Source organism: Capra hircus, chromosome 7, assembly GCF_001704415.2.
Source record: "Capra hircus breed San Clemente chromosome 7, ASM170441v1, whole genome shotgun sequence".
Lineage (NCBI taxonomy): Eukaryota > Metazoa > Chordata > Mammalia > Artiodactyla > Bovidae > Capra > Capra hircus.
This window is the reverse complement of record NC_030814.1, coordinates 69207687-69233971: the sequence shown is the minus strand read 5'-3', so window position 1 is coordinate 69233971 and position 26285 is coordinate 69207687. Positions and strand designations below refer to the sequence as shown.

Sequence of the window (26285 nt, the reverse complement as noted above, 5' to 3'; positions counted from 1 at the left end):
TGCTCAAAATTCTCCAAGCCAGGATTCAGCAATATGCGAACCGTGAACTTCCTGATGTTCAAGCAGGGCTTCTAGCCGCGGCATTTCACCAGATCATCCGCTTCTTGGTCAGTAGCTCTCTGCACGACACAGGTGTCCAGGGCCGAACTCCAGCGAGCCCTTGAAGCTGCAGCCGACTAAGGTCCGTCTAGTCAAGGCTATGGTTTTTCCTGTGGTCATATATGGATGTGAGAGTTGGACTGTGAAGAAGGCTGAGCGCCGAAGAGCTGATGCTTTTGAACTGTGGTGTTGGAGAAGACTCTTGAGAGTCCCTTGGACTGCAAGGAGATCCAACTAGTCCATTCTGAAGGAGATCAACCCTGGGATTTCTTTGGAAGGAATGATGCTAAAGCTGAAACTCCAGTACTTTGGCCACCTCATGTGAAGAGTTGACTCATTGGAAAAGACTCTGATGCTGGGAGGGATTTGGGGCAGGAGGAGAAGGGGACGACAGAGGATGAGATGGCTGGATGGCATCACTGACTCGATGGACGTGGATCTGAGTGAACTCCGGGAGCTGATGATGGACAGGGAGGCCTGGAGCACTGCGATTCATGGGGTCGCAAAGAGTCGGACACGAATGAGCGACTGAACTGAACTGAACTTACTGAACAGTTTTAGATATATGTTTATTTTGTATAAAAACTTTTGTCTTTGTTGTATATTGGTTTTGATTATTTACCTATTAAAATATCTTTAAAAATTCAATTACTCCTCTCCATTGTTAAGAAAAATTAGAACAAAAGAATTTGCAGTAGCAGTGCTTGAAGTAGTTAAGGATTTAAGCAAAATCAGTGACTGTACAGACTCCATTTATACTCTGATTGCCAGTTATATTACAAAGATTCATGAATCCATTAAAAAAGGAAGTATCAACCCCAGCATCTATGCTACATAAATATATGATTTTAAGCAATTTTTATTGACTCAACATGTTACTGTCAAAATTATACTAGTTTTGTCCTTCTGCCTAATTCTATAGTTCATTTAATTCTATCAGCAATACTTTTCATTCAAGAAATTTATTAAGAAAAATTTATATTTTTAGAAATGTCAATATGATACGAATATTGAATTTACTCAAATCATAATTATATGACTATGACCAACATCAAGGGTTTTTATTCCAGGAAGTATCCTATAATGGATGTAGGAAGAAGAAATTAAAGTCATAGTTTTTAAAAAGGTAGCATGTTAATTCCAATAGTACAGATATATTAAAAACATTGGAAGCCAAAGGAGATTAGTTAATAACTGTGAGCGGGGTTGTAAGAAAAATACCCAGATGTGCTGAAATATTTAGTCTCAAATTTTAAGGGATGTGTAGTTTTGTTTGGTATAGATAAGAAAATTAAAATAGTAGACAGTGTATAGGGAGGAGTGATTTCTGAAGGGTCCTGAATTTTTTTGATAAAGACAATATAGTTATTTGTTTGAGACACATAGTTAATTTTGGTCTCAGATGCTCATGACCAGAAAAGAATATTAGAACCAGATGCTGAGAATAACTTTCTAATATCACCTGGAGTGTGTAATAAAAAGCAGAGGATTTACATATTAGGTAAGTTTCTCACTGTAGATCATTTCAGTTTAGTTCAGTTGCTCAGTCGTATCGGACTCTTTGTGACCCCCTGGGCTGCAGCACAACATACCTCCCTGTCCATCACCAACTCTCAGAGTTTACTAACTCATGTCCATTGAATCAGTGATGCCATCCAACCACCTTTTTCTCTGTCATCCCCTTCTCCTCCTGCCTTCAATCTTTCCCAGCATCAAGGTCTCTTCCAATGAGTCAGCTCTTCGTATCAGATGGCCAAAATATTGGAGTTTCAGCCAAGTTTAAACCAACTTTTTCACTCTCCTCTTTCACTTTCATCAAGAGGCTCTTTAGTTATTCTTTGCTTTCTGCCATAAGGGTGGTCTCATCCGTATTTCTGAGGTTATTGGTATTTCTCCCAGCAATCTTGATTCCAGCTTGTGCTTCATCCAGCCCAGCATTTGTAGATAAGAGCAATGTATAATGGTACAACTATTTTAATCAATTAAATAGTAATAGAAATTATTGTCGGAATAATGTGCCCTTCATAGTCAAAAGAAAACTTGCATTGTCAGCATAACCAGAATGCTATGGGGATGTTATCTGTATGAGACAAATGTAGTTACTCATGGCTAGGGTGCCTGTGCCTAGATTCATTCCAGAGGTCCAGTGGCTCAATGAATCTGATCCTTCATTGGGTTAGAAATCCCTATTTCTGCATCAATCAATCTCTTATTAGTGAGGTTTACCAGTAAATATGGAGGAAAGTAGAATCATCTCCCACAAATAAGGCACAAGAGAGTCATTTCTATCTAAGAACCTTCTCCAACTCATGTCTAATAGAGAAAACAAAACGGCAGCTACACTTCATGATCAACATAAAGTCTGAAGATAAATTATAAGTCATTACAATTTTGCAAGATAACTAGGACTTTAAAGGAAAACTGTTTACTAAAAATGGACAGAATATATGAGAGTTGAAAAATATTTTTGTATAATTTAATTATTTCAATTGGAGAATAATTGTTTTATAATATTGTATTGGTTACTGCCATACATCAATATGAATTAGCCATAGGTGTACATATGTGCCCTTCCTCTTGAACCTCCCACTCTATCCCACCCCTCTACATTGCCACAGAGTGCCAGATTTGAATCATACAACAAATTCTCACTGGTTATTTTACATATGGCAATGTATAAGTTTCAACGCTACTCTCCCAGTTTGTTGCATCCTCTTCTTCCCTCACTGTGTCTACAATTCTGTTCACTGTACCTGTGTATCCAATACTGTCTCGCATGTAGGTTCACCAGCACCATCTTTCTAGATTCCATGTATATATGAGTTAATATAGGATATTTGTTTTTCTCTTCCTGAGTTACTTAACTCTTTATAATAGGCTCTAGGTTCATCCGCCTCACTAGAACTGTCTCAAATGTGTTCATTTTTATGGCTGAGTAATATTCCATTGTGTATATGTACCACAACTTCTTTATCCATTCATCTGCTGATGAATATCTAGGCTGCCTCCATGTACTAGCTACTGTAAATAGTGCTGTAGTGAACATTTGGGTACTTTTTCAATTATGGTTTTCTCAGGGTATATGCCCTCATGTGAAGAGTTGACTCATTGTAAAAGACCCTGATGCTGGGAGAGAGTGGGGGCAGAAGGAGAAGGGGACGACAGAGGATAAGATGGCTGGATGGCATCACCGACTTGATGGACATGAATTTGGATGAACTCCAGGAGTTGTTGATGGACAGGGAGGCCTGATGTGCTGCAATTTATGGGGTCACAAAGAGTCAGACACTACTGAGCTACTGAACTGACTGATTGAGATTACTCGGTCATATGGTAGTTTCAGAGAAACATTTTTGAAGTAGTTTTATTAAAAAGTGATAATTGGTTAAATGTAGAAGTTAAGATATAACCAGAAGAAAATGATTAGAGATGTCTATCAACAAATTATGGTCATGATGGGATATACAATAGACTAGCAACAAAAATAAATAAAGAAAAATAGGGCAGCCTGTCAAAATGCACTCTGTTCATTTAAATGTAGTAAATCTCCTATTGTAAAAGAGATTGGGTCATAGGTCTGGAACTCTAAAAATTAAAATAGGAGAGTTTGGTAAACTTGAAACCTTGAGAGGAGATAAAATTATTCACAGAAAGCATAAAGAAAACCATGAGAACAAAATGGATGATTTTCCATTTTAAAAGATAGTTTGAATTATGTATGTGATTTATATAAAAGGCATACAAATAGACAGTTTTTTAATGTTTGGTAACCTTGTGTCAACACTAACTATTGAAGCTAAAAGTCTTTCTAATCCTGGAAGAAAACGGTCTAGAGGCAATATTGTTTTCCTTTTCTGCAGATAATGTTTTCACTGGGCAATGACCTTTAACAACGAAACTACAATTATGTTGAAATTCATCCTCCTTGGTTTTCACACTACCTGGGGCATGAAGATCTTGCTCTTCTTTACATTCCTGACTGTGTATGTGAGAGTTTTAAGTAATGCTATGATCATCCTACTGGTGTGGAGTTATAATTGCCTTCACTCACCCATGTATTTGTTCCTTGTAAACCTCTCACTTTTAGAAATCATGCTCACTTCTGTGAACACCTAAGATGTCGGGCATTACAGTTTCACAAATAAACACCATATCCCTTGAAGGCTGTGTCACTCAGTCTTTCTACTATTTTCTCTTTGGGACAGTAGAGTTCTTCATCTTGGCAATTATGGCACTTGACCGCTATGTTGTCATCAGCATCCCTTTGAGATGCCTAACCATTATGAGAATCCAGGTTTGCCTGAAGATGATCATAGCCTCTTGGGTGAGAGAATTATTGTATAATCTATTGCCTTCCATTGCAACCATAAAATTACCATTCTGTGGTCCCAATATTATGGACCACTTTTTTTGTGACACTGCCCCCATGTTGCAACTGGTATATAGTGATCTCCAATTGGTAGAAATGGTTCATTTTATCTGTTCTGCAGTTCTCCTTCTGAATTCTCTCTTCTTTACTCTAACTCCTTATATCTTCATTGTCTTTTTGAAAAATTGTTTAAAAAAAAAAAAACCCTCTCCCATGCCCTAATTCTGAGGAAGCCCCTGATCTGCTTGGGCCATGCAATGAATGGTGTACTTCAGACCCTATGCACAGCCATGGAAAAAGTGTTTATGCAGTATACAACATTTGCGAGTGTGCTTACTCACTTCAGTATCATCTGACTCTTTGCGACCCTATGGACTGTAGCCCACCAGGCTCCTTTGTCCATGGGATTCTCCAGGCAAGAATACTGGAGTGGGTTGCCATGCCCTACTCCAGGGGAACTTCCCAACCCAGGGATTGAACCTGTGTCTCCTGCGACTTCTGCACTGCAGGCTAATTCTTTACCACTGAGTCACCAAGGAACCCCAATACACAACATACTCAATCATAAACAGCAGTCTAGATACACTATCTGATTTAACACTTTAGATTTCTGTCTGTGGGGAAAAAAAAAAAAAAAACTTTCCATCTATTTGCCATCTATTTTCCCATCTATTTGCCATGAAGTGATGGGACCAGATGCCATGATCTTCGTTTTCTGAATGTTGAGTTTTCACTTTCATCAAAAGTCTCTTTAGGTCTTCTTCACTTTCTGCCATAAGGGTGGTGTCATCTGTAAATCTGAGGTTTTGATATTTCTCCTGGCAATCTTGATTCCCTGAGCTTCATCCAGCTCAGGGCTTCTCATGATGTACTCTGCATAGAAGTTAAATAAGCATGGTGACAATGTACAGCCTTGACGTACTCCTTTCCCTATTTGGAACCAGTCTGTTGTTCCATGTCCAGTTCTAACTGCTGCTTCCTGTCCTGCATACAGATTTCTCAAGAGTCAGGTCAGGTGGTCTGGTATTCCCATGTCTTTCAATATTTTCCATAGTTTATTGTGATCCACACAGTCAAAGGATTTGGCATAGTCAATAAAGCAGAAATAGATGTTTTTCTGGAACTCTCTTGCCGACTCCATTAACCACAGTAAAATTTAAAGAAAGCATTAGTAAAAGTTTTAATTTTGCAGAGTTGACCACTTTAAGTATCTAAAAAACTAACAAATAAATTCATTTTGATTTCTACATTCCAGCAGCTGGTATTGGTTGAAGTGAACAATCCACTCTCAAGAGTTAACCATGCAAATTTAGATTCAACACCTGCTTGTATGTCCCCTGATGATTTCAAGCTAAGTCTTTGTGCTAATTGGATGGTAGCTCAAATATATAGTGCAGGCCAGTTTTCCTGAAAGTGAAAATCAGTTACAAAATTAAATTATGAAGCAATTACTTAAAGAGGTCTATTTATTTGTTACATTGATTAGAATAATTACTTTACAAGTAATCATAAGGACGTATATAGACAGGATGTCAATACATTGTAGTTACTGCCTTTTCATCATTTGTATTCTGAAATAGAAATACAAGGTTAATAAAGACTACATTAGGAAAGTTGATTTTTATATACATTGTAATTATTAGAAACTGGCTTTTATATATTCTTATCTGAAAATTATAAGAAAAAAGGAACTCATATTTTTCAATCATGTAGTTTGTTCTTTTGAAGAGGAAGCATAAGTACAATGACCTAAACTCCATATAAATGAAAATATTGAGTTTTAGTTATTGGCAAATCCTGTTTCTTCCTTTTTCTTGACTTGTTTTAGAGAATCCTTACTGAGTGGATAGGGAGAACTGACCCTGATGACAGAGATCAGCCTTACAGAGATCCCAACCACAAGAGTCTTTGGGAATTTGCTGTTCTTGCTCTTTCTTTTGGTCTACTTGGAAATACTCTCATTATTACCTTGATTCTGATGGATTGCAGGCTTCACTCACCCATGTATTTTTCCCTCAGCAATCTCTCTTTTAGTGAAATATTAACCACAACTTGTGCTGTTCCACAATGCTGCCAAATGTCCTGTTAAGTAGAAAGAACATCTCAGTTGGTGGATGCTTTGCCCATATGTATTTCTACTTCCTGTCTGGATACACTGAGTTTATCCTTTTTGCTGTCATGTCCTATGACTGCAAATGTGGCCATTTGCAGCCCCCTTCAGTGCCCTGTGATTATGACCAGTTTACACTGTCTTTGTCTTGTCATCCTCTCCTGGGTGAGTGGCTTTCTCCTTATCCTCCTATCCATCACCCTTAAGGCATGACTGCCATACTGCAGCCTCAATGTGGTTGATCACCTTTTCTGTGACAGTGACCCCTCTTCCACTTGGCCTGTGCTGATATCCATATCATTGAGCTGTTGGATTTCTTCTCTTCCCTTGTCCTGCTCCTCAGCTACCTTTCTCTTACAGAGGTCTCCTATGTTTACATCATCTCCACCATACTGAAGGTACAATCAGGCCAAGGTCATCACAAAGACTTTGCCATCTCTGCCTCCTATTTCACTGTGGTCTCCATGGGCTATGGGGTCTGTATATTTGTCTATGTCTGCCCCTCGCAAAAGGGCACCCAGCACCTCAACAAGGTGTCTTGTCCTCTTCAGTGTCTTCACACCACTCCTGAATCTGTTCATTTTCAGTCTATGAAATGAAACCATGAAAGAAGCTCTGAAGGACTCATTAGTCAAATGCCAGAACTCTGTTAAGGGACTTAGGTTCAAGTGACAGGATCTTTGAGTATGATCTCAAACCTGAGTGTTTTTGGCTTTACAGAAAATGAGTTCATGAAAATGGGGTATGAATTTGTTATCTTTTTGTATTATTTGCACTCATAAAAGTATAGCTAAACTGAATTTATGTACAATTTACTTTTCAAGTTGGCTGAATGTTTTTTTTTTTTTTTTACTTTATTTTACTTTATAATACTGTATTGGTTTTGCCATACATCAACATGAATCCACCATGGGTGTACATGAGTTCCCAATCCTGAACCCCCCTCCCACCACCTTCCTCCCCATACCATCTCTCTGGGTCATCCCAGTGCACCAGCCCCAAGCATCCTGTATCCTGCATCGAACCTAGACTGGAGATTCATTTCTTACATGATATTATACATGTTTCAATGCCATTCTCCCAAGTCATCCCACCCTCTCCCTCTCCCACAGAGTCCAAAAGTCTGTTCTATACATTTGTGTCTCTTTTGCTGTCTCACATACAGGGTTATTGTTATCATCTTTCTAAATTCCATATATATGTGTTAGTATACTGTATTGGTGTTTTTCTTCCTGGCTTACTTCACTCTGCATAATCGGCTCCAGTTTCATCCACCTCATTAGAACTGATTCAAATGTATTCTCTTTAATGGCTGAGTAATACTCCATTGTGTATCTGTACCACAGCTTTCTTATCCATTCATCTGCTGATGGACATCTAGGTTGCTTCCATGTCCTGGCTATTATAAACAGTGCTGCGATGAACATTGGGGTACACATGTATCTTTCAATTCTGGTTTCCTAGGTGTGTATGCCCAGCAGGGGGATTGCTGGGTCATGAGGCAGTTCTATTTCCAGTTTTTTAAGGAATCTCCACACTGTTCTCCATAGTGGCTGTACTAGTTCGCATTCCCACCAACAGTGTAAGAGGGTTCCCTTTTCTCCACACCCTCTCCAGCAATTATTGCTTGTAGACTTTTGGATCACAGCCATTCTGACTGGTGTGAAATGGTACGTCATTGTGGTTTTGATTTGCATTTCTCTGATAATGAGTGATGTTGAGCATCTTTTCATGTGTTTGTTAGCCATTTCTCTTTTGAGAAATGTCTATTTAGTTATTTGGCCCATTTTTTAATTGGGTCGTTTATTTTTCTGGAATTGAGCTGCATGAGTTGCTTGTATATTTTTGAGATTAACTGTTTGTCAGTTGCTTCATCTGCTATTATTTTCTCCCATTCTGAAGGCTGCACCAGAAAATTACTAGAGCTAATCAATGAATATAGTAAAGTTGCAGGATATAAAATCAACACACAGAAATTTCTTGCATTCCTATACACAAATAATGAGAAAGTAGAAAAAGAAATTAAGGAAACAATTCCATTCACCATTACAACGAAAAGAATAAAATACTTAGGAATATATCTACCTAAAGAAACTAAAGACTTAAATATAGAAAACTATAAAATACTGGTGAAAGAAATCAAAGAGGACACTAATAGATGGAGAAATATACCATCTTCATGGATTGGAAGAATCAATATAGTGAAAAGGAGTATACTACCCAAAGCAATCTACAGATTCAATGCAATCCCTATCAAGCTACCAGCGGTATTTTTCACAGAGCTAGAACAAATAATTTCACAATTTGTATGGAAATACAAAAAACCTCGAATAGCCAAAGCAATCTTGAGAAAGAAGAATGGAACAGGAGGAATCAACCTGCCTGACTTCAGGCTCTACTACAAAGCCACATTCATCAAGACAGTATGGTACTGGCACAAAGACAGAAATATAGATCAATGGAACAAAATAGAAAGCTGAATAAATACTGAAACTCATAATTTGGTAATGAAGATAATGGTGCTTATAGTACTGCATGTTGCACTAAACCATCATGTGGTGATGTTACTGTCAGTAAAGATGATCAAGGTAATTAATAAATAGTGTAGTAAAGAAGGTTTCTATGTGTATATTACTTTATACAAAATCAGGAAAATGAAACCGTTTAAATCTCTGAGGAAGAAGGCACATGCACACACAGATATATGATTAATAAGAGAATAACTTCTGAGATATTTAAGCTTCAACTGTAATCTTGCATTAACTAACATTACCAACTTTGGATTTTTATCATTTTGTTAAATCAGGTTTTGTCTCTCCATGAGGTCTTCTTTGTAAACTTCGTAGAATTACTTCATTCATAGATAAGCAACAAAATCAAATTCACTTCTTGAATTTAGTTGCATTGAACAATAAAGAGAGGTTAAACTAGCTCAAGTTTGAAATATCCCAGATATTCAATTTTATTTTTTACCTTTAGCCATATTTCTTGATCAGTTCAGCTCAGTCACTCAGTCATGTCTGACTCTTTGTGACCCCATGGACAGCATCACACTAGACCTCCCTGTCCATCACCAACTCCCGGAGTTTACTCAAACTCATGTCCATTGAGTCAGTGATGCCATCCAACCATCTCATCCTCTGCCATCCAACCATCTCATCCTCTGTCATCCCCTTCTCCTCCCACCTTCAATATTTCCCAGCATCAGGGTCTTTTCAAATGAGTCAATTCTTCACATCAGGTGGCCAAAGTATTGGAGTTTCAGCCTCAGCATCAGTCCTTTCAATGAATGTTCAGGACTGATTTCATTAAGATGGACTGGTTGGATCTCCTTGCAGTCCAAGGGATTCAAGAGTCTTCTCCAACACCACCGTTCAAAAGCATCAATTCTTTGGTGCTCAGCTTTCTTTATAGTTCAACTCTCGCATCCATAAGTGACTGCTGGAAAAACCATAGCTATGACTAGACAGACCTTTGTTGGCAAAGTAATGTCTCTGCTTTATAATATGCTGTCTAGGTTGGTCATCACTTTTCTTCCAAGGAGCAAGTGTCTTTTAATTTCTTGGCTGCAGTCACCCTCTGCAGTGCTTTTGGAGCCCCCCAAAATAAAGTCTGTCACCATTTCCATTGTTTCCCCATCTATTTGCTATGAAGTGATGGGACCAGAAGCTCAACATTCAGAAAACTAAGATCAGGGCATCTGGCCCCAACACTTCATGGGAAATAGATGGGGAAACAGCAGAAACAGTGTCAGACTTAATTTGGGGGGGCTCCAAAATCACTGCAGGTGGTGATTGCAGCCATGAAATTAAAAGATGCTTACTCCTTGGAAGGAAAGTGATGACCAACCTAGATAGCATATTGGACTTCCCTGGTGGCTCAGACGGTAAATCATCTATCTACGATGCAGGAGACCTGGGTTCGATCCCTGGGTCGGGAAGATTCCCTGGAGAAGGCAATGGCAACCCACTCCAGTACTCTTGCCTGGAAAATCCCATGGATGGAGGAGCTTGGTGCAGGCTACTGTCCATGGGATCGCAAAGAGTCGGGCATGACTGAGCAACTTCACTTTCACTTTCACTTTCAGATAGCATATTCAAAAGCAGAGACATTACTTTGCCAACAAAGGTCCATCTAGTCAGTTCAGTTCAGTTCTGTCGCTGTCATGTCTGACTCTTTGAGACCCCATGAATCACAGCACACCAGGCCTCTCTGTCCATCACCAAATCCCGGAGTTTACTCAGATTCACGTCCATCGAGTCGGTGATGCCATCTAGCCATCTCATCCTCTGTCGTCCCCTTCTCCTCCTGCCCCTAATCCCTCCCAACATCAAAGTCTTTTCCAAAAGTCTTTTCCAACACTCAACTCTTCGCATGAGGTGGCCAAAGTATTGGAGTTTCAGCTTTAGCATCATTCTTTCCAAAGAAATCCCCGGGCTGATCTGGCTATGGTTTTTCCAGTGGTCATGTATGGATGTGAGAGTTGGACTGTGAAGAAAGCTGAGTGCTGAATAATTGATGCTTTTGAACTGTAGTGTTGGAGAATACTCCTGAGAGTCCCTTGGACTGCAAGGAGATCCAACTAATTCATTCTAAAGGTGATCAGTCCTGGGTGTTCTTTGGAAGGACTGATGTTGAAGCTGAAACTTCAGTACTTTGGCCACCTCATGCAAAGAGTTGACTCATTGGAAAAGACTCTGATGCTGGGAGGGATTGGGGGCAGGAGGAGAAGGGGATGACAGAGGATGAGATGGCTGGATGGCATTACCTACTCGATGTACATGAGTTTAAATAAACTCTGGGTGTTGGTGATGGACAGGGAGGCCTGGTGTACTGCGATCCATGGGGTCACAAAGAATCAGATATGACTGAGTGACTGAACGGAACTGAACTGAACTGAGGGATGATGCCTGCACCTCTTGTGTCTCCTGCATTGGCAGGCAGATTCTTGACCACCGTTCCACCTTGCCAGTGTATATTCATGGTCATCAAGTATTTTATTTCCTTCACTTGGTGATGGTTTTAAAATCTGTAAAGGAGATACTTTTGAGAGGAGCTAAAGTAAAGGATATAGGGGCGGGGACTGACTCTGGAAGGCCTCATAAGATCCTGAAGGAACAGTGGGTTCAATTGTGAGGACTGCTCCTGTTTAATCACCAGCCCGGGAGTCATCAGAATCTCCTTTGCTCACCATATGGTTTACCAAAATGTTCAGTTCAGTTCAGTTCAGTTGCTCAGTCATGTCCGACTCTTTGCGACCCCATGAATCATTTTAGCATGCCAGGCCTCCCTGTCCATCACCAACTCCCGGAGTTCATTCAAACTCATGTCCATAGAGTTGGTGATGCCATCTAGCCATCTCATCCTCTGTCATCCCCTTCTTCTCCTGCCTCCAATCCCTTCCAGCATCAGGGTCTTTTCCAATGAGTCAACTCTTTGCATGAGGTGGCCAAAGTATTGGAGTTTCAGCTTTAGCATCAGTCTTTGCAATGAATACCCAGGACTGATCTTTAGAATGAACTGGTTGGATCTCCTTGCAGTCCAAGAAACTCTTAAGAGTATTCTCCAACACTACAGTTCAAAAGCATCAATTATTCAGCACTCAGCTTTCTTCACAGTCCAACTCTCACATCCATACATGACAACTGGAAAAATCATAGCCTTGACTAGACGGACCTTTGTTGGCAAAGTAATATCTCTGCTTTTCAATATGCTGTCTAGGTTGGTCATAACTTTCCTTCCAAGGAGTAAGCATCTTTTAATTTCATGGCTGCAATCACCATCTGCAGTGATTTTGGAGCCAAAGTAAATAGACTTCTAGCTTTTTCTCCAGCAAAACTGCGTTTATTTGGGATCAGTAGAGACTTGCATTTCAGGGTCTACAACCATAGTAATATTACTGAAAGGTGTGGGGTCCACTTGCTTGTCACTCAAACTCCAATAAACAGGCCAGGTTGGTGGAAAGGAAAATTTGCTTTGTTTCAGATCCAGCAACTGAAGGGGAGGGCAGGCATCTGTCCAAAATTTGACTCCCTCGACAGACAATCAGTGGATAAGAGCTTTTATAGTCAGGGGAGGGGAAGAAGGGGTCGATAGGTTACATGCAGAAAGAGCATAGTCAGCTCTGACAGTCATCTTCAAATTGGTCATCAGTGGTCTGATCTAGTAGCATCATGGTTGTTTTTAGTAAAGTTAATATTCAGTTCCAGGGTCAGTTATTTCCAGTTCTTGGAATTGTGGCAGCTTATGTCATGGATATAGCATGGTTATCATGTAGTTAACTTCTCCACCTGAGGTTTCAGTATCTATAAAACATCTCACTGGATATGTCTCAGAATATTATCTACAGCCCTTAGAAGGAGTACAGCCCTAAAGGTCCTTGACTATGCTTATTGACTAAATTATTATAATTTGGTCTCCTTTGACTGCTTTCCTTTATTTCTGCATGCTATCGTTTCTGTGATTAAACATTCTTTGACTAAAGTTTTCCATGGACAAAAAGCAGGCAGAGGACATGGGGAGGTAAAGACCATAGGGTCCTGCTCCATTTCAATGAGGCACATGCAAGTGCCCACACAGCAAGAGAAGGAGAACTCCTTTACAGAGGGGAAAAGGAATTTGTGAGGGTTATATAATAAATGAAGAGTCCATGGCTTTTCACTGACTGAGTTGTTGCCAGGAAAGAAGAGGAGGCCATTCTTGTTGGTCACTGCTATTGTCACAGGATGTGAGAGTTCCACTTTCTAGTCTCTTGACCCTATTTAATTGAGACTCTGCTTAGTGATACTAGAGAAGACTCTTGAGAGTCCCTTAGAAAGCAAGGAGATCAAACCAGTCAGTCTTAAAGGAAATCATCCCTGAATATTTATTGGAAGGACTGATGCTAAAGCTTAAGCTCCAATACTTTGACCACATGATGTGGAAAGATTGATTCTGGGAAAGACTGAGGGCAGGAGGAGAGTGGGTAACAGAGGATGAAATGATTGAATTGCATCACTGGCTCAATGGACCTAAGTTTGAGAAAACTCCAGGAGATAGTGGAGGACAGAGGAGCCTGGCATGCTGCAGTCTATGGGATCACAAAGAGAGGAGACCACTTAGTGACTGAACAACAAAAATAATCCATTTTTACACTTACATGTTACTCTGGATTCCATTTCTAAAACTGATTTTTTGAGGGAACATGGAGGAGATGTAACTATTTACACATTATACTGCCACTCAACCACACATTCTGTCATGACAGCGCATGTGATCTCCTTCATAATGCACTTTTTCTCATTATCTGTCTGTACTATTTTTTTTTTATTGCTGCGGAGTTTAAATATATGAGTGTGATTGCATGCATTGTTTGTGATAGCAAAGGTATTTTCCTCACATTAAGTGAGATTTTTTGCTGCATTCTCTCATTCTCTCCTCTCCAATTTTATGCCACCTGGGATTGGTATAACTAGCACTGTGTTCTATTTAGAGGTAGTTCTCTGATGCATAGGAACCAGGGGATTGAAAGACTGTTAGAATCCCTGTTAATAAAGTACTACAGAAAGTGACAACGGCAGACATGGGCCAAGGATGAAGCTGCCCTACAAGGCAGTTGTTTCTGAGGCCTCATGCGTTTTGTGAAGACTAGTGCCAAAGGGCGGGTCTCTGTATCCAATCAGGGGTTATAGGCTGTTCTGGGGAACATCCTATAGATGGGTGCAACTGTGAGTCATCAGTAGTGAATGGGTGTTTTGGCCTGAGAAGAAAACCTAAGGAGAACATGAACATATTCACTGCAGATAAGAGCCCAATAGTTATTAATTACCTAATTTACTCAGGGCTCCCTTAAGGATTTTACATAGAAACTACTATGGGGTGGATATTGTTTTCCTTCTTTCAAAATGTGAATTACTTAAGGGTGACATTAATTAATGTTACATGACATGCTATGCTCCCTGTGTGTAGAAGAGCTGGAATTTGAAAGAATGACTCCCTGATTGAACAGTATGTCCTTTTGACCACTATGTTATATAATAAGTATTTAATTTTAACACCACATTGTAAATGAACTGACAATCTAATCATCCAAACTCCAAATGTTGCAAAACAGTGGGTGAAAGGAACACCATAAATTGATATGGGGCCAGTAATGTCTTGACCCTCCTGAGCACTCCATCCTGGTTCTTCATCTGTATCTATTCATTTGGTGCCTGTTGAAAGCAAAGCTGTAAGTTATGTCAACTAAAAAATTAGTCACAGCCTGAAAGTAGCTGCTGCTGCTGCTGTAGGGAGTTACTTAATTCGGTGGGAATGTGAAGGACTTTGAGCTTGGGACGTGGCATCTCAGTGGCCCTGAGAAAACTGCTCCAAGGAGGCAGGAGAGGAAGTCAGTCTATATACAACTTTATAATAAAGGGGGCAGGCAGTCTGATCAAAGATTATGTTAAGTAGTAAAGAAAACCAGATATCAATTTTAGGAATTTAGTGTTCTTCTATGTATGAGAAGATTTAAGCCTCTGGGCTCACTGAATTCATTCCTTTTATATGCACCTCAGCTATATGGGGTCAAATCCTGTTTTCCGATTGTTTAAATGCTTATTTCTTTGTTCACTTTAAAGGATGGCAGCTGTGGTAGATGGGATGGCTGCTTCCTGCATTCCCCCAGCTCCTCAGCAATCAGTGGGGCGGGAAGTGGGGTTGGCGCCATCTGCTGGTTCACAGGCATTGTATTCCATTATGGGAGTCATTCAAATTTGGAGGCCTGAAATCGAAATTGCTGATGGCTGTGACATTTATTTATTGATATGGCAGGAGATATTTCATTTCACCGTTAAAAACCAGGGATAAACTAATAGTCCCTACTCTCACAGGACAGATTTAGGGTAATTAATCTTTAAGATAACCTATATATGACACAGCTTCCCTGGAGGCTCAGACAGTAAAAAATCTGCCTGCAATGCAGGAGAACTGGGTTTGAACCCTGGGTTGGGAAGATCCCCTGAAGGAGGACATGGCAACCCACTCCAGTATTCTTGCCTGGAGAATCACCATGGACAGAGGAGCCTGGCAGGCAGCAGTCCATGGGGTCGCAAAGAGTCAGACACGACTGAGCGACTAAGCACACACACAGACACACACACACACACGACACATGATCACACAAACATGACACATGATCACACAAACATACGGTAAAATCTAGTTGAAGTTAATAGAAGTTAAGGCCAATTTTAATTTTGTGTGTGTCAGAGACATTAAAAACAAGCAATAACTTCTTTTATGAAACCACACATTGCTTGCTAATAACATAAGAAAGGATCCATTTTATAATACTTTATTTTGTTTTGGGTATGTATATGTGGTTAAGGGCTTACTGGGAGATGGTTTTCAATCATCAGAAAGTATTTTTAAGGATCCAAACTCTAGTTAAAAATTACAGAGTTGGACAGATTCCTTAAGACATAAACTAAAAACAAGGGCAAGAAGGGAAAAGCTTTAAATAGAACAGAAGATACTGCTTGAATTACATTCCTTGTATCTAATTAGTTAAAACAAACACATGGACAAACAAAGTTATAAGAGATAGAAGTCCAACAGAGAATTTAGATTCACATCCCACTCAACTTATTTATTTTTATAATAAGCATGTTGGTAGTTAAGAAGAGTAAATGTAACAGGAATGTTAATAATATTAATTCTCCATCATTTTCATGAAAATAAATTGTTTCCTCTATTTGCTCCCTTTTCTTTATTATTATTAAACTGTCAATAAGGTAGTATATTTAACAAAAATGATGCTTATGGCATAATGAATGTATTTTTAATATTTTTTTATTTTGTACACTTAATAGGTCAATCACATGATTCAATCTTTAAACAACAATCAATAAAATGATGCATTGTTTGATTCCATTGGTAAACTACAATAACAGAATTTATTTACAGTAGGACAGTCCATTTATAGATGGACTAAAGTGATGGACTAAGTTGAAACTTCCATCTAATTTTCCTAGCCCATGCTATGACAAAATCACTGCACATTTATGAAATGATTCCTTAAAAAATGATATACTTAAACAACTTCTCAATTCTTGAACAACTGAGAATAATTGAAAAACATGTAATATTGGCTCCTTTATCTTTATAATACAGTGATGTGATCCTTTTAAAGGAACTGATATTAAATTGTGTTTAATTTAAAACATGTTAAATCCACATTCATCAAAGTTGGGGACTCTGAGATATTCCACCTGGCATGCTCCATGAAAGACTGGAGTAACATCTTTAGAGAAGAGTGATAGCCCCACCTCAGGAGGGGTCTTGAAATGTTCTAATGGCTCTAGATCAATCACAGTAATTCCTCCCTTTGGAACTTATGTTCCTTGTTTAGTCATCAGTTCTTTATTAATCTTACACCACTTCCTTGCTTAAATGGAAACTGACCACTAACTCTCTCATGTGGAATTTCTTCACATCTCCCTCCCCTTGATTGAGAGTCAGTCTGTAGAATAATACACTCTTTGTTGTTTAATGCTTTGCCCTGAATATTGCTCTCCTGATTGTAAAAAAAAAAAAAAAAGAGAGAGAGAGAGAAGAAATCCTTTAAAGTTCTTGCTAGAAAAATACACAACCCACTCACCTCATTGAGACAGTTCACTAAGCTACTGGCTACTCCCTCTTATTTACAGACAATACAGGCATCCATCATGACTTTCCTTCCTTCCAGAATTTTTGCCCTCAGTCATGTGGCCAATTCATCCTTCTTCTCAAGACATAATTTGTCTCAATTTTTTTTAATACTTTTGACTTTTTTTGTGATTCAAAATTAAACCTTGTCTTATATTGCTATTTCAAGTCAATAAATTTCTACATATCACTTCCTATCAATCCACATAGCATACACAAATAATCCTATTACAACTGTATTTTTAAAAAAACTCTGAACTTCTAGTCAATGTTTGTTTCATTTCCCTCCTTTGTATTTATTTCCCTTGTTGACGACCTGAGACTCTAATGTCCATTATTTCCTTACTTATACCTCTAGTTCTAACCATAGAGCTAAGCCTCAACTCAGGGTGAACTTTGTCTTTCACCATATGGGATTGAGCTAAAGTAGCTGAGTTGTCTTAAAGTAGAATACACAGACAAGTTGCTTAGATCACAATAAATTAGCTATAGCCTACTTTCCTAGGGGGCTTCCCAGGTGGTGCTAGTGGTAAAAACAAAACACAAAAAACACCCATCTGCCAATGTAGGAGATGTAAGAGACAGAGGTTCAATCCCTGAGTCTGTAAAATCCCCTGGAGGAGGTCATGGCAACCCACCCCAGTATTCTTGACCCAAGAATCCCATGGACAGAGGAATGTGGGGGTCTAGAGTCCATGGGGTCGCAAAGAGTCATACACTACTGAAGCGACTTAACATGCACACACTTCTACTAGGAACACATCTTTGCTTCCAAATTCACCTATCTGCCTTCAGTCAGCTATCAATCCTATTAAAAAGGAGAAAAGAAAAAAAAAAAAAAAGTGAGTCTAGACTGCTTTACTACTTTCTTCTGGTGACTTCCCTGGTGGCTCAGCTGGTTAAAAATCCATCTGAAATGCGGAAAACCTGGATTCGCTCCCTGGGTTGGGAAGATCCCCTGGAGAAGGGAAAGGCTACTCACTTCAATATTCTGTCCTGGAGAATTCCATGGACTGTATAGTCCATGGGGTTGTAAAGAGTTAAATGTGACTGAAAGACTTTTTTCTTTTCTTTCTTTTTAGACCTTAACCTACATTCTTTATGGTAAATAAGAGCTTCTGATCTTGTCTCAGAAACAAATCATATAAGTCTTTCAATGGAAATTTGTAGAAGTCCTAAATCTATTTATTTGAACTCTCATCAAATTAAAATGATTCTCTCACTGCTGTCTCTCACACTAAATAAAATGCTTTCCCTATTGAATACTGATCTCCTCACATTTGCCCCCAGATCCCAACCTGAAGTTGTCACTAATTACTCTCTATTCATTCCTCAAATTTTTGCTCACTAGTGGTCTCTTGCTGCAAGTCTTCAAACAATCAGATGCTAAAATCTTGCATCTTACAAAAATACAACAACCCCTCCACTATCAGCATATTTATCTCATTTTTCCACAGTTGCATTTCTCAGGGTAATTATTTGCATATACACAATTGCTTCTGTCTCCTTGTAAGTCAATCCCTCCTCCACTGTAATCAGTTGGATGTGTACACTTTCCAGTCCAAAGATGCTGCCCTTCCCAGAAACAATGGTATCCTCTGTGTTGAGAACTTTGAGAAAAGCACCTTAATCCTCATCTTCCATGCCCAGTGCCTCTTCCTTCAACATTCTCTTCCTTTAGCAGAGTCTATATAATCACTTCAGAAATGCCCTTCCATCCCTGTGATTGTCCCCCCTTAATGTCTTTTCAGATTCCTCTTTTCTACTTAAAACTTATGAAGTTATGTTTTGAAATTCTTCCACACTTTTTTTTTGGCTTACACTCTTTCCTTTGGAAATCTTATTCATTTCCATATTTTCAAAAGTGATGTATATGTAAAAATTCCCAATTTTTATCTCTCAGTCAGGTTACTCCTCTGAGCTCCAGATCTGTACATCCAAATGTCCATTGGGTATCACTTTTTGAAGTTCCTCATATGTGGATCAGCAATCTTTTTCTCTCCATAGTGTAAGTGAAAGTGAAAGTTACTCAGTTGTGTCCAACTCTTTGTGACCTCGTGGACTATAGAGTCCATGGAATTCTCCAGACCAGATACTGGAGTGGGGAGCCTTTCCCTTCTCCAGGGGATCTTCCTCACCCAGGGATCAATCCCAGGTCTCCTGCATTTCAGGTGGATTCTTTATCAGCCGAGCCACAAGGGTAGCCCAAGAATATTGAAGTGGGTAAGCCTATTCCTTCTCCAGGAATAGGCTCTCTATTCCTGACCTAGGAATAGAGCTGGGGTCTCCTACATTGCAGGGAGATTCTTTTACCATCTGAGCCACAAAGGAAGCCCATAGGCAGAGTAAGGCACCCATCAAATTTAAAATTAGAAAGCATCTTCTGGTAAGATAATTTAAGTCTTGTTAAATACAAGGCACAGTGAACATAACCAAGGACAAAAGTTTGCAAGATATCTGGTTGTTTTTGGATACTCTGCCCCCAAAGCCCGGATAAATGATGTTTTCCTACCTATATCATCTAGTGCATTGTTTTCCTTCTAGCTAATGTTTGAACCAGATGGATCTGATAAGGACTAACAACTGTTCTCATAAGTCAAGTCCCTGGAAGAAGTGTGAACTTGAGCACTGGAAGAAGGAGGAGAAGAAACACCAGGGACATATGTTGAGATGAAATTATATGAGCTAAAGCATGAAACAACACTTACTTCTGAAGCTCAGGGGTAGATGCAGAACATATCACAAGTGTGTGAAGGGACTACAAACTGGTGTCACTGGACAGGAATAAATGATTCCAGATTGTCTGTTCCCAATATTATGATCGGGAGGCATTTCTGTGATGGGTTACAATACATCATCAAACCTAAATCAAACCTACCTTGCCTTCTGTGGGGACTAGTGCTATGGCTCCAGAAACTCTTGTTCTCTTTCAGTCTTTTCTCTAAACAGTAGTGAGATTTGCAAAGGCAAAATACATCATGTCTTTCCAAATGGATATCGTTTTATAATCAATTGCATTTCTTAGTGTAAAAACAAAACAAAACAAACAAAACAAAACAAAACAAAACCTTACAGGGCTTTGAAAGGCCTACATGGGCAAGCTTCTACCTTCCTCTCCAGACTTGTCTATTTCCTCCATCCTCAGATTCTCCTGGCTGCTTCACCATTCATGTTATATTCTCTTCATGAACCACTATTTCCATTCTTATTCTCCTCATCCTTAAAGTGTAGGTTAAAGCACTATATAAACATATCAGTAGAAAGCTTTTCTAGCCTTCTGTGATAATTTAGACCTCATTGTTCTATATTAATGCATAAGACTACACTTTATCATTTCATAGCAATCATAATAAATATCAAGAAGTCAATTTTTTTCTTTGATGACTCATTACATATTTCTCTCCCCCTCAAGACAAGAGGCTCCCTTAAGGCAAAGTAGTCACCGGCCATTTTTTGAGTAACACAGACTGCAACAAGCAGACTGGCATATACAAAGTGGTTGAAAATATGTGTGGAATTAATCAGTGGAATAGTAAGCAAGATGAGTAGAGGCCTTCTTTTTTTAATTATGGTATAGTTGCTTTACAGTGTTGTGTTGGTTCCTGCTGTATAACAAAGAGAATCAGCTGTATGGATACATATATCTCTCCCTCTTGGACCTCCCTCCCACCCCCACTGTGCCACCCATTTTGGTCATCACAGAGCACCAAGCTGAGCTCCCTGTGCTACTCAGCACATTCCCACTAGCTATCTATTTTACACATGGCAGTGTATACATGTCAATCCCAGTCTCCCCATTCATTCCACACCCCCTTCCCTCCACCTTGTCCACACATCCTTTCTCTGTGACTGCATCTCTACTCCTCTCCTGGAAACAGGTTCAAGTGTACCATTTTTCTAGATACCACATATATGATTTGATGTACAGTATTGTTGTTTTTTCTTTTTCTGACTTACTTCACTCTGTATGACAGATTCTAGGTCCATTCCTCTCTCTGCAAATAGCACAATTTCATTTCTTAATATAGTTGGGTAATTATGCCATTATATATATGTGCCATATCTTCTTAATCCACAGACATCAATTGACTTAAACAGTATGAAAGACAATATGAAAGCCTTTTGATGTACAGTCTTTGACTTCTAGGGCTCACAAGAATATATATACTTTGGATTTTTCTTTTCCTTCCTTTTCTTTCTCTTTTCTTCCCTTGTCATTCCTTTCTTTCCTTTGCCTTTTTCTCTCTCATTTTCCTTCAAATTTTGAAAATGCAGCAGAGGCCACAGAACTGGAAAGGGTCAGTTTTCATTGCAATCCCAGAGAAGGGCAATGCCAAAGAATGCTCAAACTACCGCACAATTGCACTCATCTCACATGCTAGTAAAGTAATGCTCAAAATTCTCCAAGCCAGGCTTCACCAATACATGAACTGTGAACTTCCTGATGTTCAAGCTGGTTTTAGAAAAGGCAGAGGAACCAGAGATCAAATTGCCAACATCCACTGGATCATGGAAAAAGCAAGAGAGTTCCAGAAAAACATCAATTTCTGCTTTATTGACTCTGCTAAAGCCTTTGACTATGTGAATCACAACAAACTGTGGAAAATTCTGAAAGAGATGGGAATACCAGACCACCTGACCTGCCTCTTGAGAAACCTGTATGCAGGTCAGGAAGCAACAGTTAGAATTGGACATGGAACAAAAGACTGGTATCAAGTAGGGAAAGGAGTACATGAAGGCTGTATATTGTCACCCTGCTTATTTAACTTCTGTGCAGAGTAAATCATGAGAAATGCTGGATGAAGTACAAGCTGGAATCAAGATTGCTGGGAGAAATATCAATAACCTCAGATATGCAGATGACACCATCCTTATGGCAGAAAGTGAAGAAGAACTAAAGAGCCTCTTGATGAAAGTGAAAGAGGAGAGTGAAAAAGTTGGCTTAAAGCTCAACGCTCAGAAAACTAAGATCATCGCATCTGGTCTCATCACTTCATGGCAAATAGATGGGGAAACAATGGAAATAGTGACAAACTTTATTTTGGGGGGCTCCAAAATCACTACAGATGGTGATTGCAGGCACAAAATTAAACGATGCTTGCTCCTTGGAAGAAAAACTATGACCAACCTAGACAGCATATTAAAAAACAGAGACATTACTTTGCCAACAAAGGTCCACCTAGTCAAGGCTATGGTTTTTCCAGTAGTCATGTATGGATGTGAGAGTTGGACTGTGAAGAAAGCTGAGCACCGAAGACTTGATGCTTTTGAACTGTGGTGTTGGAGAAGACATCTTGAGCGTCCCTTAGACTACAAGGAGATCCAACCAGTCCATCCTAAAGGAAATCAGTCTTGAATACTCATTGGAAGGACTGATGCTGAAGCTGAAACTCCAATACTCTGGTCACCTGATGTGAAGAACTGACTCATTGGAAAAGACCCTGATGCTGGGAAAGAAGAAAGGTGGGAGAAGGGGTCGGCAGAGGATCAGGTGGTTGGATGGCATCACTGACTCAATGGACATGAGTCTTAGTAGTCTCTGGGAGCTGCTGATGGACAGGGAGGCCTGGTGTGCCACAGTCCATGGGGTTGCAGAGTTGGACATGACTGAGTGACTGAACTGAACTGAACAGAACTTTCCTCCCACCAGTTATTCCTCTTCTATCTCCTCTCCCTCCCTTCCTTCTTTTCTTTCATATAATTTCATTAAAAAACAGAAAAACTCTAAACCACTATACTTAATCTTTGGCACTTCAAAAATCCTACTTTGCTTTTTCCTGTCACTAGAAGATAATTCAGGTCAACACATATTTCATTTATCTTTTCTTTTCTCATTCATTCATTTCACAGATATTTAACAAGGACCAATAACATCAGAAGCTGAGTCTACATGACCAATTTCCTAATAGTATTTAAAAGATGCATAATTTTTTGTACACGGGGTTATGAAACTAACAGTAACCATTTTGTAGAATCTGAGAATATTATATATGTAATCTTCATGTGTTGGAATTGCACAATCAGATTCCCATCAAAAATGAAAGAACATGTCCAGGACAAAATTGTACCCAAATTAGTCTGAAAAAGGCAATTTATCTTCTGAGCAGTTGTTGGCAAAGGGTCATGCAGACACTCTTTCATTATGACTTGTGGAATTTCAGTTCAGTTCAGCCGCTCAGTCATGTCTAACTCTTTGTGACCCCATGGACTGCAGCACACCAGGCTTCCTTGCCCATCATCAACTCCTGGAGCCTGCTCAAACTCATGTCCATTCAGTTGGTGATGCCCTCCAATTAACTTGCGGAATTTAATGTAATGAAAATGATGGCAATCATGTTTCAAGGTTCTGAACCTGCCGTTCACTTTTCTTGAACTTTCCTTCACTGTGTATTCTATGTTGATTTTCTTTATCTGATAAAGAGATTTTCCTTCATTCTTACCCCATAGATACCACAATTTCTTCTCATGACTTTTCTAAGAGCATCTTTAAAGTCTTTGTTCCTCAAGCTGTAGATGACAGGGTTCAACAGTGGGGTGACCACAGTATAGAATACAGAAATAATCTTGTTGATATCTGGTGACGGGTGGGCACTGGGGCGAACATACATGGAGATCATGGTTCCATAGTAGATAGTCACAACAGCTAAATGGGAGCCACATGTGGAAAAGGTTTTCCTTCGGCCAGAGGCTGAAGGAATTCTCAGTATTGATGAGACAATAAAAACATAGGACACCAGTGTAAGAATAAAACAAAGGCACAGCACAGCAATTGACAGGATAAAGATGACCATCTCAGTGACATAAACACTGGAACACGATAGCTGCATGAGGGGAGGGAGGTCACAGAAAAAATGATTGATCTGGTTAGGCCCACAAAAGTCCAACCTGGAAATCATTAGAGAGGGCAGAAATCCTGTGCCAACTCCTGTCAACCAGGAGATAGCCACCAACTTGGTGCAGATCTCAGGACTCATCAGGAAAGAGTAGTACAGTGGACTACAGATCGCCAGATATCGGTCATAGGCCATCACAGCCAGAAGAAAGCACTCAGTAGCCCCAAAGAACACAAAGAAGTACAGCTGTGCTATACAGGCATGGAAGGAGATGGCTTGGCCCTGAGAGACCAGAGTGGCTAGGAGAAGGGGCACAATGGTGGATGTATACCAGATCTCCAAAAAGGAGAGATGTTTGAGGAATCTGTACATAGGTGAGTGCAACTGCTGGTTCTGGCTCACCACTACAATAATGACAATATTCCCTGTCACTGTGAGGAAGTAGATGAACAAGAAAATGATAAAAAGCAAGGTCTGCCACTCAAGAAGGTTCTGGAAACCCAGCAGCTGAAACTCAGTAACAGTGGACAAATTTTGGGACTTCATTGCCTGTAGAAGAAGAAAACATTTTGGAAAAACATTGTTTGCAAGGCATAAAAAATATTTATAAATACTGACATCTGGAACTTCAGAGACTAATTTTTAAATTAGTTCAGATCTTTAGGTACTGCATTTTAGAAGAGCAAATGCAAGATTTCATCTTGCTTTTAAAGAATACATTTGAGATCAGAAGCTGAATGTGGATATGAAGTCTTGGAAAGAACTTCAGAAAACTTCATTTGGTGGATTCTCTGAATTCTACAAGTGGTCTCAGGTTCAAAGACATAGGCCAAAAAGGACTCTGACTGAAATCAAACTTCGAAACTAACAATAATAGCAAAGTTAAAAAAAGTCAATCACATAAGGAAGCAAATACCTTCCTTTTCTCATATGTGGGCTTTGTCTGAGAAAGAAGTTAGACACAGCATAACTCCTAAGATACCTTGGGAAAGTTTCCCCTTTCAAACGATATTTAAGGATAACCTGCTCTCCATGTGCATGAGTGTGTGTACAGCTTTGTGAAGCCTTGTACTGAGCTAACTTGCACCTTCATTGCTGTCCTTGTCCAGTTGGATACCATGCTCAGACACTGTAATCACTCCTTTCTGTATACGCTTCAGTTCAGTCACTCAGTCACGTCCAACTCTTCGTGACCCCACAGACTGCAGCATGCCAGCCTTCCCTGTCCATCACCAACTCCTGGAGCCTACTTAAACTCAAGTCCATCGTATTGGTGTATATATTCAACAGTAAATTTTTTCCTTTGAAAGTGAAGTGAAAGTGAAATTCACTCAGTTGTGTCCAACTCTTTGCGACCCCATGGACTATACAGTCCATGGAATTCTCCAGGCCAGAATACTGGAGTGGGTAGCCTTTCCCTTCTCCAGGGGATCTTCCCAACCCAGGGATCGAATTCAGGTCTCTCGCATCGCGGGCAGATTCTTTACCAGCTAAACCACAAGGGAAGCCCCAATTTTTCTTTTGCTTTCATTCAATTCATTGTCATAACCAGTTTTTGTTAGTCAACATTCACCTGCCATACATGAGTTTACTTTCTGTAAAGGAGGTGAGAGACAACAATGTAGCCATTTTAAAATTTGCGACCAATACATTCCAATGCATCCTTATTGCTTGGAGCATTCATTCTACATTTCCTTTATCTATTCACTTTCCATTTCCCTTAGTGATTGTATCATAATGGTCTTCTCTTTTCAAACTCCCAACACTTTCTTGTTGTGTATCTATACCCTCAGCAAAATATTAATACCTACTGTACTATTAAACAGCAGCAACAACAACAAAATAACCAGAAAAACAAAGCTGAAATCCTCCAAAGAGAACATCCAAACTCTCAGGCCACTAAATTCCCCGACTACCTACCTGAGTTCCTGTGCATCTGCTCCCTATTTCTTCCTCTGAATAAACAGCATAAGCCCAGGTTAAGGCAAATCCCTCTACAGGTGCTTCAGGTGTTGCATCCTCCCACATCGTTGAAGGTATTGCTAGTATTACTCCCCCTTAGTCCCCTTAATAAACAGTGGCCCCCTCTCAGTTGGATCATTTCCTCACCTTGTCAGCATGCTGGCTTTCTCTCTCTTTTATAAAGGCAACCAGAGCAATAAAAGTTCTTGATGCTTTTCTTTTCTCCAAATACTACCTGCATTTG

The 26285-nt window shown here is 39.6% G+C and overlaps 1 protein-coding gene across 1 annotated transcript; it reads right to left on the bottom strand.

The window, feature by feature from the left end:
- Nucleotides 23654-24625, bottom strand: LOC102169379 (olfactory receptor 11L1). Its single transcript, XM_005682846.2, has one exon. It carries the CDS (start codon nt 24623-24625, stop codon nt 23654-23656), a length of 972 nt encoding a protein of 323 aa, XP_005682903.1.

What these genes read in the sequence shown, in the direction of transcription:
- LOC102169379 (XM_005682846.2), bottom strand. Translation starts at nt 24,625, where the DNA reads ATGAAGTCCCAAAATTTGTCCACTGTTACTGAGTTTCAGCTGCTGGGT.